The following is a 14,282-nucleotide window of genomic DNA, read 5'->3' on the forward strand; positions in this document are numbered from 1 at the left end:
TCGGAGTCCAAAATTGTTTCAGAAAACCCTCGCTCAGCTGCTGAGAAATCCCGGTGGTTTCTTAAGTTTCAGTTGCACCTTCGATTTTGCCTTTGCAGCTCCCCAGGCATTTGCATCTGCCTAGCAATGGCCCTGAGAGCTGTTTCACCCCATCTGCACCCCTGGAATCACGCTGGGACCGGCAGGAGCAGCTTCTCTGCCTGGAACCCTCATCTGCTGGGAGAACTCTGGGCAGGGAACCTCTCCCTGACCTTCCTAAAAAAAATTCAGTTACACCACTGATCTTTCCAGCCAAAGTTGATGGGGAGCTACCCCAGTTCTGTGCTGCAAACCTCTCCCCCACAGCTTCCCCAAAAAAAGCCTTTTCCAAACACCGGGACTTGAGTCCTTGTCTCAGCGCAATCCCCGACCTCCGCCGTGGCGGTGCAAAGCAGCCGCAGGACGAGCCGAGCATCCCGTCCGCGAGGAGGGCAGCAGTCGGGGAGAGCCCAGGACCCTCTTTCCTCAACAGACAGTTGGGTCTTTAACATAACCCTGTTAATAAACCTCACTCGGCGGCTGGTGGGGCAGGTGCTCTCTTTCCCAGAGTGCTTACTTCGTGCCGGCTGGGAATTTTCTCTCTGGAGCCATGGACTTCTCGGCAGCAGAAGGGACGTTTGCTCGGAGGCTGTGGGCCCCGTCCTCCCCTGCCTCGTGCTCCCACCAGCCGCTCCTGCAAGGTTTATTTTAGGGGAAAGCCAAACGAATTTCCCAGGGGAGTTCTCTCCCAAAGCCAGCTCTCACAGAAGGTAGTTTTAATCCAAGCCCTGGCTCTTTCTCAGCTAAAGAGCCCTACAAAAAGCCTGTCTCCTGCCATGTGCCCAGAGCCACCAGGTACTGCAGTGCCCTGCTCTGCCAGGGTGACAGTCCAGCTCCGCAGCAAAGGGGACCCTCCGTGTGCTGATGCAGACCCACAACTAACTCACCTCCCGGCTTCATAGCACGGAGCAAACGGGACCGCAGCCTCCATCCCTCTCCTCTGCGGCCAACCTCCAGCCTGGAGCCAGCAACCCACAACAGTCGTGTTCACAGAAACCAGACTCGGGAAAGGAGCAGCCTGAGCAATTATTTGCTTAAAGACAAAGCCGTGTTGCTCTTCTTTCCGTGTGACAGTCCGGCATGGCTGCGTGAGACCCGGGCGCTTGGCATCGGCAGGCCACATGCTGCGCGTTGCAGCAGGGGGTCGCGGCCGGGTCTTTGGAATAATCTGCAACCGAGACGTTGTCTGTTGCGATGTCCTCCAGAGCTTGGGCGTAAGCCCTGCTGATTGCAGGTAGCACTGCCTGATACTCTCGGGATGCCATGTCCAAAGGCTCCTGCTCCTGGATATCACGAACCAGATTGAAAATGAGGGGTGGCTGGTGATGCTCAGCTGGCCCGATGCTCCCATCGCAAGCCATTGCCCCTCCTAGGGAGGAAACAAGAGAAAAACACTGGAGTCCTAGACTGTGCAGGGATCACCTCTGTATTACTCATCCATCTGTGGTGGCCCAGTCCCACCACGTCCCAGCTTTGGAAGCCTGGGTCCTGCTGCTACTCCGAGAGTGCTTCTGAGGCTGACAACCCCGAGCTGGAAAGCCCATCACACAGACACAGAGGGACACATACTTACTCCTCACTGGTTTGCTCTTGCTTGAATTAATCTGAACTGGTTTTCAGCTCTATCTGCAGGGAACCAAAAAGTCCAGAAGTTTTTTCCCAGACTTTACCATCTCTAAAAGGGACACAGTACCTGTGGTGTAAAACGCCTTGTACTGAGCCAGCCGTAGCGTCTCTATCTCACCGTCCTTCCCAGCTGCCCCACTGTTGGGGTGCAGCAGAACCTGAAGGAAGAACAGAAAAGTGCCCGTCAGCCTGTTGCAGAGAAAACCGGCTCTGTGAGACCCCCTCCCTCCCCAGATAAGACCACATCCCACCCGTGCACACATTTAGAGGCATCATTTAGCCCCCGGACTCTGAGCAACCAACCGAGTTCTGCTTGCAGAAGGGTGGGCTGACAGCACAAGGGCACTGGGAAACACCAACATCTCTCTTGTGCCTTCCTGGTCCTGCACGCAGGACCCCCCCCGAATTTACCTCCCCAGACCAATTCTACTGCAAGAAAGGGATCGCGAAGGTGCAGGGGCTTTCAGCAGAGCAGGGCAGAATATTTCGGAGCCAGGACGGTCTCAGGTGCTCTACATCACCCACCGCTGCCCCATGCCGACGAGACACCCATCTCCCTCGGTGCTCACGGCTCAGGCTAGTGGCAGGGACATCTAGGGGAGCCCAACCGTTGCCTGGGGCCAGCAGCAAGCCACAAGCTGAGGGTGAGCTCATGCGAAGCACGGGTAGGTGAGGAGCTGGAACATCATTGCCGGTCCGTCTCCATCGCTGACTCACCCCGCTGTGCGAGCGCTCCCTTCCCTAACAACAGCCGTCCCGGCACGGGGAATGGGGGTAAGAAGGGAAGGGTGGGTCGAATCTCTCCCTTTTCGGTATTTAGGACACGTGATCCGCACAGGAGGACTGCTTTGGCACACGGGAGCGAGAAGACAAGTGAGCTGGAGGGTTCAGCGGGCTCATCTGTCAGATAATATCTGCCGTGGAGCCAATGTCTTCATTGAGGGATGAGTCACTCGAGGTTTCCTCCCCGGGAATTGAGTTTAAAAGTGATTCAAGAAATTTCCACTGTGCTAAAAATTAGAAACATCTGCTGAAGTTGTAGGCAGCTGCGGTGCCAAGTTTAGTAACAGCGTTCGCAGCTGATCGGCTTGGTAATGCCTTAGCAGGTGCCCGGCGCGGAGCCCTGCCCCGGCACGCAGCACCGCTGGGCATCCCGCTCGGTCACCCGGAGATGTCGATCCCACACTGCCTAGTCCGGACACGGCCAGTTGGTAACTCATCCAAGAAATGCCAGGATTCAGGGTGGGGGGTGATTTCCAAACGTTCTCGGTTTCCTTTATTGCCCTCCATTGCGAGGTAAATTAAAAAAAAAAAAAAAATCGCCTTCTGGAATTTGGTTTAAAAATCATGTTTCAGTGAAAAAAATTAAGGGTGTCAACTGGAAGAGGTGGTATAGTGTAAGCTTGCTGCGAGGAGGAAACCCCTGCTACAGAGTCCCTGTATGCTGACACTCCTCAGGCAGAATAAAACAGCTCCAAAGCAGAAATCAGCAAATATTCAAGGGCCCGTGAAGCCAAGGTACCAGGAACTGAAGCAATTCATCTGCTTCCAGCCTTAAAGCTTTGCCTACACCTTCAGCAGCACAGCTGGGATGCTGCCATCTCGGTGTAAGGACACTCAAACCTCCCCTGCTACCAACAAGCACGTTCCTAAACCTGCCTCATAAAACCCCACGCTAAGAAAATCTATTATAATTTACTACATAATTAAGGAGCTTGTTTCGATTGAGCCCTTTCGAGAAATATTCCCAGGTCGGCAAACCTCCTATTGATCTGTGACTTTGTTACTTTAATGAAAAAATAAAAGGGGGGGGGAAAGCCTTTTCTCCCCAGAAAACCCGTTGTCTGAACTCGGTGCTCTGGGCTGTTTGCACAAGCCAGCAAACACGCGGGGAGCCGGCGCGCACCCCTCTGCCATTAAGCTAATGGAAAGAGCTTATTTGTCTGACACTTGTACCCTTGATACATCTTGTCGGATGTGTTTATTTTTACTGTAAATAGCCTTCGCTCGAAACAGGACCTTGGCATCGCCCCAGTGCCGGTGTCGAGCGAGCGGGCTGGGACGCCGAGCAAGGTTACCGCCGGCAGCTCGTGCCGGGGAGCCTCAGCCACCCAAAAAAATCCCGATTAGGAAAGCAGCTGTCGGTGGCGTGCGGAAACCGGGCGGCGGGGCGAGCAAAGGAACCGCTTTCGGGAGGATTTGTGTCAAGGAAAACCCTGTAACGTCAAAGCGGGGGTTGCTAGCAGGAGATGAAAGGCAGAGAGCCAAGAGGGGAGGGAGCGGGGACACGCGCTTGCTCCCGATCATCCCGCGGGGCCGGAGCAGGCGGGTGCTGTGTGTCCCCCCCCAAGGTCACCCCATCCCCTGGGGATGCCACTATGGCTCGCGGTGCCGGGACGGGGAGGAACAACCCAGCTGTGCCCCCCTGCCCTGGCTCCCAGCCCCACAGGGGTTAATTCACCCCCCCCCCCAAAAAAAGCACTGGGCTGGGGTGATGCTGGGGAAGCCCGGGGAGCTGGCGGTGCATCGTAGCTCAGGGCTTTATTCCTTGGTCTGAAACACACAGGAATGGCTGGCGTGGGTTCGTGCCCCTCCACCGCGCCCTGACACCCAGCAAACCATCGCTCCCAGCAAACCATCGCTCCCAGCAAACCACCATTCCCAGCAAACCATCACTCCCAGCAGACCACCAGTCCCCCCCCGTCCTGGCACCACGCGTGCAGAAGAGGGTTAATTGCGAGGCGCACAGCGGAGCACGCTGGCCGCATCCCATCCGCTTCCCCGCTTTATCTCACGGTTCAGCAGAGGGTTCCATAAATATGAAGCAAATACCAAAACCCTGATGGACACAGAAAGCAAATCCAAGATCCCTGCTGGGAGCTGGCTTGTGGTCCTCACAGGAGGGTGGACTTTAAAGGCAAAATCGGGCTTTATCTGTGGGACTGGTATTAAAGCCACTTCTGGTTTTTTTCTTTTTCTTTTGGTTCTGCAAAAGTCTTGTGCAACTCAGAAAAATGCATCGCCATACTGCTTGTTCTGCTAACTGTGTTTTTTAGGCTTAAAGGAGCTGTCAGCAGCTCCTATTGTATGGACAGAGAGCTGCAGGGTATGGGGTGGGCTGCCCCGCTTGAACATCAGTAACAACGGGAACATTCCCCAGCCAGGGAGCTGGGAGAAGGAGGGCTTCATTATGTCTTGATCTGGCAAGATAAATAAAGCAGATACAACTAGGTCAGAGCCCCTGGGATCTTTTTCTTTCCCACACCGCTGTACCTTTTGCGATCGGAAAGGACACATGCCGTGTCGGGCAGGCAAGCCCAAGGATGCGCTGGGATGGCATCCCCCGGGATGGCGGGCACAGCCCTGCCGGCACACGGGAAGCACGCCAGGCTGCACACGTGGCTATTTTCACCTATAATCCCAGATTTATGAACAAAGCGTAAAACAAGCCTTCATTAATCCAAAAGCCCTTTTATCCCGGTACCCCGAGCCCAGCCTTGGTGCGGCACCCGGCCGTCTCTGGCTGTTCTGCTCCTCCAGGCCGGGGGGGATGATGCTCCCATGGGTCCGCATGTCACCATCTCTGAGTTTTTACACTCCCCACTTACCTGTTTTAGCTCAGAGACGGCGGGACCTGCTGTCAGGAGGGGGAAGTCACCGGGGGGGGTGGCTCTGCCTTACCTTGTGCCCCACATCCGACCACCCAAAGAGAACTGGGGACACGTCCAAACCGTCGAAACGCCTGTTCGGGGGAAGCTCAGCCCCAGCCAGGGCCACCAGCGTAGGGAAGATGTCCAGGGTGCTGGGGAAAGAGGTGGCTTTCATCAGAGCAAGGAGCAAAGATCCCCGGAGGGTCCCCCCAACCCCACCCGCACCCCGCAGCCCCCTCGCCCGGAGGGGTTACTCGCTGCACCGATGGCAGGGGATTGCCTTGGGGTGAGGGCAGCCCCTTCCCAGCACCCATCCCAACAGCCGAGCTCTGCAGAAAAGGTTAAAACCGGCTTCAAGCAGCGACTCGGCCCCGGCAAGCCCTCGCTTCGCACGCTTCCCATCCCCGGCGCCGGCTGCTCGCCAGGAGCTGCGGGTTCAGCCAGGATCCGCAGCTCCCGCGCCCGGCAAATCCTGCACCCGCAGAGCAGGGAGATGGTGGGGAACGGGGCAGCCCCCTCCCACCCTCCTGTCCCCCCCCCACCGGGGAAAAGCAGCGGGTCACCCTCCGGAGAAAGTGCTAGCACAGGGATTTTTTTACGCCAATGACAGCAGATCCCGTCGCCCCAGGAAAATGTGGTCTCGCTTTTGCACGGCGCAGCACGAGCCGTCGCAGCCAGAATGGAAAATGAGAGCGGTGCTATTTTGTGCGCTCCCACCAAAACGCCCGTCAGCATTTCCACCGTAAACCTCTCGGGTTTTTCAGGGGCCTCAGCCGCGAAAGAGCGCTCAGGGCTCGTCCTGGGTCGCTTCCCGGTGCGGAGGGACGCAGGGAAGGAGCGGGTGACCCGACGTCCCTCCGGCTCCGTCGGGATGCAGAGAGGGAGAGTCTCTGCTTTCCCACCTGCTACCTGCTACCCCAGGGCCAGAGCTCGGCCGCGGCGATTCCCAACCCGCCGGCACATCCCTGCGGTGCGGAGGGACCACGGGTCCAGCAAAGTCATTGCTGGGGTGGGACGGGGATCACCCTGCCCTGCCGCCAGCCCCTTGCGCACCCCAGCGATGGGCTTCCCCCTCCACCGGCCATTTTGCCCAGTGGGGTCCATGCTCGACTCCAGCGGGACGGGGACACTCGCAGCCCCCACGTCTGACCCTCGCCCCCCACATCCCACTCCTGCGAGGCACAAGTGTCCATGTGTGTGTCCCCCCCCGCCACCACCGAGCGCATCCCTCCCTCTCGCCAACGCGGCGGCGGGGTGACCCCCCACCTCTAAAAGGAGCCATCCGGCTCCAAAGGTGTCCCACAGCCCCGGGGGACAGCGGGACCTCGGTGTGGCCAAGTGACACATCACAGTGGTCCCCCCCCTCAGGGATGAGGCCATGGTACAGGAGCTGATGAGCCGGGGCTGAGCCACCGGTGCTGAGCATCCGATGAGGACTCAGCCCCGTTCCCTCCGGCTGCAAAACCCTCATCCCAGCAGCTCGGGGGGACTAGAGGGGTCAGTTGGGGCAAGGAAATTGCTGGAGGAGGTGAAAACACCAGGTCCCCCAATTTGGGGGGGGCACCGGGGGTCCTGTCGCCGCGTTTCTCCTGCCCGGTACGCGATGGCGGCTGCGTGAGCAGAGAGAGAAAAAAGCCCAGGGCTTAAGGGCCCCTGGTGCTCCCATTCAACAAGTTTTAATTTAGCTGCTAAGAGACAGAGAGAACAAATAAGAACAAACACTGCTGAGAGGCAGCCCCGGTACGGCACGCTCGCGGAGACGGCCCCAGCGGCCAGGCAAGCCGGGAGGCGCCGAAAAAAATTCTGGCTCCCCGCTGCACCCAAGGCAAGGCACATCCCTCGCACGCACCTCGCTGAGGTCAGCCCAGGTCCACCCGAAATGGCAGCCCGGGGCAAGCCCCGGTCAGCGTGCTTCTGGTCCCATGGGTGCTCAGCACCCTCAGGATCTGGCCCCCAGCACGGCGTGTGTGGCAGCTTGCGTGGTTGCACCAAGCGGCCCCGACCCAGTGGATGGGACCGCTGGAAACCGTCACCGAGGTGGGAGGACGACACGATTGAGGGCAGAGGCAGCCGTGAGCAGATGCCACCCACGGAAAAAGGCGTGAAAAAATAGGATTTTGGTCAAAGTTGGCATCAAAGCAAATGCCCTGCCAGCAGGCACATCCTGGAAGCCAAGCTGGGGAAGCCACGCTTGCAGAAAAAGGGCAAGCCACGCTGTCAACCCCCTGCCTGCTGCCGAGGATCTGTGCCGGCGATGAGGATCTGTGCCGGCGATGAGGATCTGTGCCAGCGATGAGCATCCCGGGCACGACGGCGGCGGGGAGCGCTGCCCTGGCCCGGCGATGATGTGGTGCAGGCAGCTGCAGGCAGCTGAACCAGCTCTTCCCACACCCCAGCCGGCTTGCCCAATCTGCCCAGCCCCGTGACGCCGGCACAGCCGGGATGGTGCAATTTGGTTCTTCACCACCACGCTGACCTATTTCTTTTGTGCCCTACTTTGGGTTGGGGCAGGGAAGGGCAGAAGCCCAGTGGGTGGCTCCGACAATTAAATGTAATTAAGAAAAGCCGACAAGGCAGTTTTCTTCAAAAACCAGCGTGCAGGTGCAGGTCCACGGCGATGCATCAGCATTTCTCTGCTGGCTTCAGCTTCCCCAGCCCCTGGGGAACGCTCACCCTCGCTCACCCCTCCACTCCCTGCACCAGGGACGACGCAAAGCCAAGCGATGCTGGCACAAGGCAAGGCGCAGGCTCTTCTCCCAAGCTGGATGGCAAAGGCTGTCAACATTTTCATAACCTCAGGGGCAGGAGGAGGCTCATGTAGGTAGTTAACGCTTGCCCTCACTCAGCCCCTGCCCTTCCCGGAGGATCCCACCGGATTGAGGTCCCTTCTCTTCTGCAGAGGTTTCCCAGCCACATCTGCACACAGATTTCATTCCCTCCCCAGCTTCTTGGTCTTCCCCATCAGCTGGGGGGGACAAGTCTTCAACCACCCTATTTCATGAGGGCAGCAAGAAGCCAACCCAACACACGCTTGTCCTTCGAGGGATGTCTCCAAGGGTGACTCTGGGTGTAAAGCAAAGCCTCCCGACCCGAGGGACCGCGAGCAGTGAGCAGCCCATGCCCTCCACATCCCATTACATCCCACCACATCCCTCTGCATCCCTCTGCATCCCCTGCCCAAAAGCTCAGAGCATGGCCGGGGCCACAGCGGTGATGCCTTTCTGAGCATGAGCTATCACATGCGTCCCCCGTGCTGGCTCTGCGCTGCCTCCCAAACAGCGGGTTGACTTTTTCGGATGCCAAAGCATCACCCTGTGCTAGCCGGGCATCATCCTGCACCAGCCGGGCATGGCCCCATGGCAATGCTGGGCTGTGCTGGGGAGGACACTGGGAGTACTGTGACTCCTGGGGAGCTGCAGAACCGCTTCCCAAGCGCCCAGCATGCAGCACAGCCCACGCCGCTGGCTTTCTACATTTCCAGCTGTCCAACCTGCTGGACTGGAGCTGGGAAATGCAGGAGATAAGGTCCTCAAGGAGATAAACAGGATGCCTGGGCTTGGCTGGAGGGCTGCAGCGTGCACAGTGCGGCAAGGGTGGTGGGACAGGGTGATGGGGACGGGCACTGATCCTGCACGGCGCTGCCCCGGCTGCCCGAGCGGGCACGGGTTGGCAGCTCTGCCCCATGTCCCAGTGGTCGGTCCATCACCCAGCCATGGAGGGGAAGGGTTTGGAGGTGAAACCCACGGGGTGCTGCATGCACCCCATCCCCTCCGCCAGACGTCAGGGCCTCAGCTCACGCCTTGAAACTTCCCCCCACTTGCAAAAATCCAGCTCCCAGAGCTGCCCTCAGGCCACGTAAGGAGCTCCAGCTTATCTCACGGATCTCAGAAACACCCAGTGCCTCCCCAGGGCTCACCAGTCAGGACCTGCTTCCAGCAGCTGGGACATTCCCAACACCCAGCAACTCCCCCCCCCCCTTCCCCAGTCCCCACCACCCTGACCTCCACCATCCCACCATGTGCTTCAAGGAACGAAAGGAGACGGAGCATCCCACCCCGCTGCCCCCAGCCCAGGCTGTGTCCCCCTCCGCTGCATTTGCTGTAAAGGAGGGCTTGTCAGGAAGGGTGCAATTGCTGCAAGGGAGGGCTGCAATTGCCGCATGCAGAGGCGTGACTGCCGCATGCAGCGGCGCGATTGCCGCATGCAGAGGTGCAATATTGCTGCAGTAAGGACCCCTCCAAGCCCTCCTCTGGACGGCAGAGCTCCCCGGCGAGGAGGAGGATCCCTTCCCCTCTGCTCTCTCCGGAAAGAGCAAAAGTCGCTCGCTACGTCCCAGCCCGGCCGCATCCTGCGCTGATTGCAAGCACCGTCTCTCCGGCCAGCCTTTCCCACAACCGCACCCTCCTCCACATAAAGCCATTCACAAACCACAAAGCCTAAGCCTGCTTCTTGGTGGAGAGAGAGAACATCGTCATCTTTTAATTATCGGGAGGCACTCAGCCACCGCGGCCAGGAGGCACACGGAGCCCCGGCGGCTGCTAACGCCAATCCACCAGCCTCACAAAAAGCCCTTTCAACTCCTCTTTGCTGAAGCATTAAGTCTTACGGACTTGGGAGAGGACAAAAGTAGAGGCTGGCACATGGCAGGCAATAACCAGCGCGGGCAGCCGCTGCTGCCAAAATCCAGCTCGTCACCTGAGTCCCGACGCGGGGACGGTGGGTCTTTCCGAAACGGGGGGAAAGGGGCTGCCCTGCTCCCCGATGCGATCCGGCCAGGCTCCTACCTGAGCAGAGCGTGGCTCGTCCGCTTGGCAGGAATGTGGCCGGGCCAGTACACCAGTGCCGGCACCCGGTGCCCTCCTTCCCAGGTCGTTTGCTTTGCCGAGCTCCCACCTGCAAGAGAGAAGGGCAGCGCTCAGCATCCTGCTGCCCGGGAGCTCTGCATCGATGGGAAAACCTGCTGACCCCCGAGTTTCCCTGGGAAAGGAACGACTCGGAGGCAGAGGTAGAGTAAATGACCCCAAAGGAGGATGATTTCGCTGCAGAGGGAGCTGGGTCAGAGGAGGGAGAAGAGTTACAGGAGTTTTTTAAAAGAAATAGGGAAAGGGAAAAGAAAGGGGGCTCAGTTTGGCACTGCTTTGTGTTTCTCCTCTGCTCCAGCGAGCAATGAGAAACGCAGCCGGCTGCCAGAGCCGCCGCATTTCCTTCCACTTTTGATGTCAGCTGAGAATATGGAGCAGGTGGGTAAATTAGGAATTTATGCCAGGGGCTGCCAATGGCCTGTGCAAGCGGGCTGCTGCCCTCCGTGTGGTAAAGCACCGACAGCCCCCCAGCCCGCTGGAAATCAGCTTCATTAAAAATACCACCCTGCTGATAACCCTCCTGCCGGCTAATTAACCTGTTCAGTTGTTTCCCTGACATCACCCAAAACGTCCCTGCTCTGCCCTTGGGTTTGAGATGCACGGCACGGTGAAGCTGCTCGGTCCCTTCCTCCGCCTGGGATGCCGAGCTCTGAAATGGGGGTGCTGAGCAACAAAATGGGGATGCCGAGCAAGAAAACGGGGGTGCTGAGCACCGAAATGGGAGTAGCGAGCATCGAAACGGGTGGAAGGGTGTTGGAAAGCCTCTGCTTTGGCTGCTAGCCCAAAGGGCCCCAGGCAGCTGCGGGGGTGGGGGGAAGGGGCTGGGAATGGGGCAAACAGAGAATCCCAACCCAATTCACCAAGCAAACTTCCCAGGCGCAGCCTTTGTCCGCTCGTCTTTCAGCGTCCGCATGGCAACGGCATTCGCCCAAAGCCATTTCCTCCGGACAGAGCCAAAAGAGAGGCGACGGCACGGCCAACCCGTGCTGCTCCGTGTCCCTGTGCCGGTCCCCATCCCAGCCCCAGCCTCTTCGGGAGTCACCGCCTGATGCTCCGGGCATCTGGGCTGATCCTGCTCTCCCCAGCGATGCTGCCATACCCACGCAGGCAGAGCGGAGGAGGACACGTGGGGTGCAGATGCCACGGTGCCGGCAGCGGGAGGAATAGTCCAGGGAAAAGGTTTCTGACCCCGCTGCCTGTCCTGCTGGTGCGGGCCAGGCACATCCCCAATCTCTCCCACTCCTGACCCCAGCTTTTGGTGTTTCCCCCCAGTGAACATCTCTTTGGGGCCTGAAGCGGTGGGACACAGCCGGCACCAGGGTCTTTTGTGGCTATTGGAAATGTAACAGTGCTTCCAGCACACATCACTTACGGCTTAAGCACGGTGCCTCCCCTGCCTTCAGACACCCTAGGAAATTATAGCAATTATAGCAATTAATATCAATCCCCCTCTCTGCACATATATTAAATAACTCACCCTCCTGGGAGGCAGCTGCCTTTCAAGGGCTTTTCCATGCATGGTTGGGGGGTCTCCAGGAGGACACCGGGTGGAGATTTCCCTCCAACCACCCGAGTACCTCTGGCTGGGCAGGACACCACATTAACGAGCTCACATTAGCACTTTGGGCAGTAAATGGGGCTGAAACACCCTAAACCCAAGCAGGGATTTTTCTCCAGAGCAGGGATGATGCAGCCGTGGAGGCCACGGCTTTGCAGGAAAGCTGAACTGAGTATTCCCATGCTGGGATGAAAACCCTGGTTCACCTCCTGCCACACACAGCAGGTCCTCAGCATGGGGACACCGGGTCCGGAGCCTCCCAAACCTGCCTCAAAACACAGCCAGCATCGCATCCCTGAAACGCTCATCTCCATCCCGGCACCCCCCTCTTGCTGGGCTTTTGGCCCCGAGGTGGGAGACGGGTTTTTGGGGCAGGCTGGGGGCTGCGGGAAGCTCCCTAACCAGAGAAGCGGGGCAGAACACAGGGACGTGCTGCTCTCTGCCAGTGAGGACTGACTCCAGTGACTACCCGAAATCAATGGAAAACATCCCTGGAATTTGGGTTGGACCCTAAAAGGAAACGCCGAGCTATGCAAAACATATAGAGTCCAGAGCAGCCTGTCCTCCCCTGCCCTCCTCCTCCTCAAAGGGCTTTTCCCCGCTGGGGAATGATGCCCCAGGACCAGGATGGGATGGCCGAGCATCCCACCCACCCAGCACCCACGTAGGCAGGTGTTTGCAGCGTTAGACCAGCCGGCAGCAGACGGTAACGCCGGGCTGGCTTTCAAAACATCCGTTTAACAATCAGCTGAAGGGATTTCAGAAGTCATCCGTCCCGGTTGGTATTTCCAGCCAGCTCCTAGAGCCCTGCCAGCCTGATCTCCTCCCCAACCTCCCGCGATAGCCGGGGCTTGGGGTGTTTTCTCCGGGCAGCGAGAGGTTGGAAAGGGGCTGTGTTTTCCTAGCTTTGTTCCCAAACACTGGACTGCCTGTACCATCTGCTCCGGCTTGTGACTGTCGGTTGCTCAAGAGCAACCCAGGTCGTCAGCAGGGTTTGTTTACTAAAAAAAAAAAAAAAATAAATAAATTAAGGTTACGATTTCATCCCGGGGCAAGCCAAAGGAAGGGCTCTGGGAATGGGAAAGCAAGCCAGCCCGGTGGCAGAGTTTGCCCAGGGAAGCGGCCACGGTTGCATCGCCTGGGTGTCAGGAAGCGGAGGAGGAAAAAGGCACTGCTGCCCGCGGCCCCTCCGCCACCGCTCCCTGCCCGCTGACCCCGAGCAAAGAGAATTACCGAGCCCGGCGCGCGTTTACACTGCGTAATACAAGCAGAAGTGGGAAACGCCTGACTCATGCATGCTTCTGGCCGCTCTGGCTGAAATAAACCCACCAAGCAGATGGCTTGGCCGGAAAAGGAGGAAAGGCAGGGGAAAAAAAAAAAAAAAAGAAAAAAAAAGAAAAACACACCAAAACGGTGGAGAGAAAGAAAAGCAAAGTCTTGCGGCACTGGGAGGGCTGCCGGGTTGCTCTCCTCTGGGCGGGATGGGGCTGGGGGCTGCGAGACCCTGCCGGAGCCGATGGCCCCAGTGTTTGGCTGGTGAGAGCATCCCGTCTCCAAAACCAGTAGCCACCCGCCTCGAGCTCTGGGGTAACAGGGACCACAGGGTCCCAGCTCCCTCCCCCCGCCCAGGAGCAGTTTTAGGGGAAAACCTGACTGCTTGAAAGAAAAAAATTATTCTGGAGTGTCTTCAAGGCAGCAGCCAGCAGAAAGGTGATGGGGGGGGCATGAAATGCTCCCCATATCCCCCCCAGTGGGCAATGAAGGGCTTCGTGGAGCAGCCCCCCAGCCCCCCTGGGGACAGGGAGCCCCCCACCAAACTGCCAGGTTACCTCGCCGCCTCTGCCAGGCCCCCACGAACGGCCCCAGGCGTCCCGCCAGCTCGCACTTCTGTGCCCAAGGGCCGTTGTCACCTGCGAGAAAGAAACGTCCCCATGAGTGACACTGGGACCAGTGGGGCTGGGAGGGGACACCTCCGCACTGGGGGGTGGGCAAGGAGAAGTGACCCCTCCATCCTTCCTTCCCATCCCTGCGATGCATTCCTACGTTAGCGAGAGCAGTGGGTTTATTTATTTTTATTTCTAAAAGTTTATTTTTAAGGGCTGGGGCTGCCGAGTCCCGGGTGAGGGGCTGGAGCAGAGCTGGGGTGCGGGGGGGGGGTAGCTGCCACCAGCTTCAGGCGTTAATGAGCAACGGAGCGGTTCCTGTCATCGGGAGCAAGACATCCTCATTAGGGAGGCTGCTCAGCGAGAGGGGATTTGGGCTTCTTAATGAACGAGGATTTGCAGTTTAATTAGGCACGGCCCTGCCGGTTCAGCCTTGCAGCCAAAGCGGGGGGGTGGCAGGGTGGGCACCCGGCTGAGCGGCCACAGAAGACCGGGACCCCCGTCCCCGTGATGTGACGGCCCCGGGCAGCCTGATGGGCTCCGCATCCGCAGAGCAGCCGGGAGCATGGAGTGCAAGGGACAAACACGGCTCCTGCTCCCCGTGACCCACGCACATCCCTGGGGC

General features: G+C 58.7%; 1 protein-coding gene across 1 annotated transcript in view; it reads right to left on the reverse strand.

The window, feature by feature from the left end:
• Window positions 1-102: 102 nt before the first annotated feature.
• ARSG (arylsulfatase G) overlaps window positions 103-14,282 on the reverse strand; it is a 19,456-nt gene continuing 5,276 nt past the window's right edge. Inside the window, exons 7-11 of the mRNA XM_010578588.1 lie at window positions 13,604-13,684; window positions 10,139-10,247; window positions 5,386-5,506; window positions 1,772-1,862; window positions 103-1,447 (exon numbers count right to left, since the gene is read on the reverse strand). Of these exons, the coding sequence (XP_010576890.1) occupies window positions 1,113-1,447; window positions 1,772-1,862; window positions 5,386-5,506; window positions 10,139-10,247; window positions 13,604-13,684 (737 nt within the window). The 3' untranslated portion in view covers window positions 103-1,112. The remainder of the gene's footprint in view (window positions 1,448-1,771; window positions 1,863-5,385; window positions 5,507-10,138; window positions 10,248-13,603; window positions 13,685-14,282) is intronic.

This window comes from Haliaeetus leucocephalus, unplaced genomic scaffold (assembly GCF_000737465.1).
Source record: "Haliaeetus leucocephalus isolate CR32 unplaced genomic scaffold, Haliaeetus_leucocephalus-4.0 Scaffold646, whole genome shotgun sequence".
Classification (NCBI taxonomy): Eukaryota; Metazoa; Chordata; class Aves; order Accipitriformes; family Accipitridae; genus Haliaeetus; species Haliaeetus leucocephalus.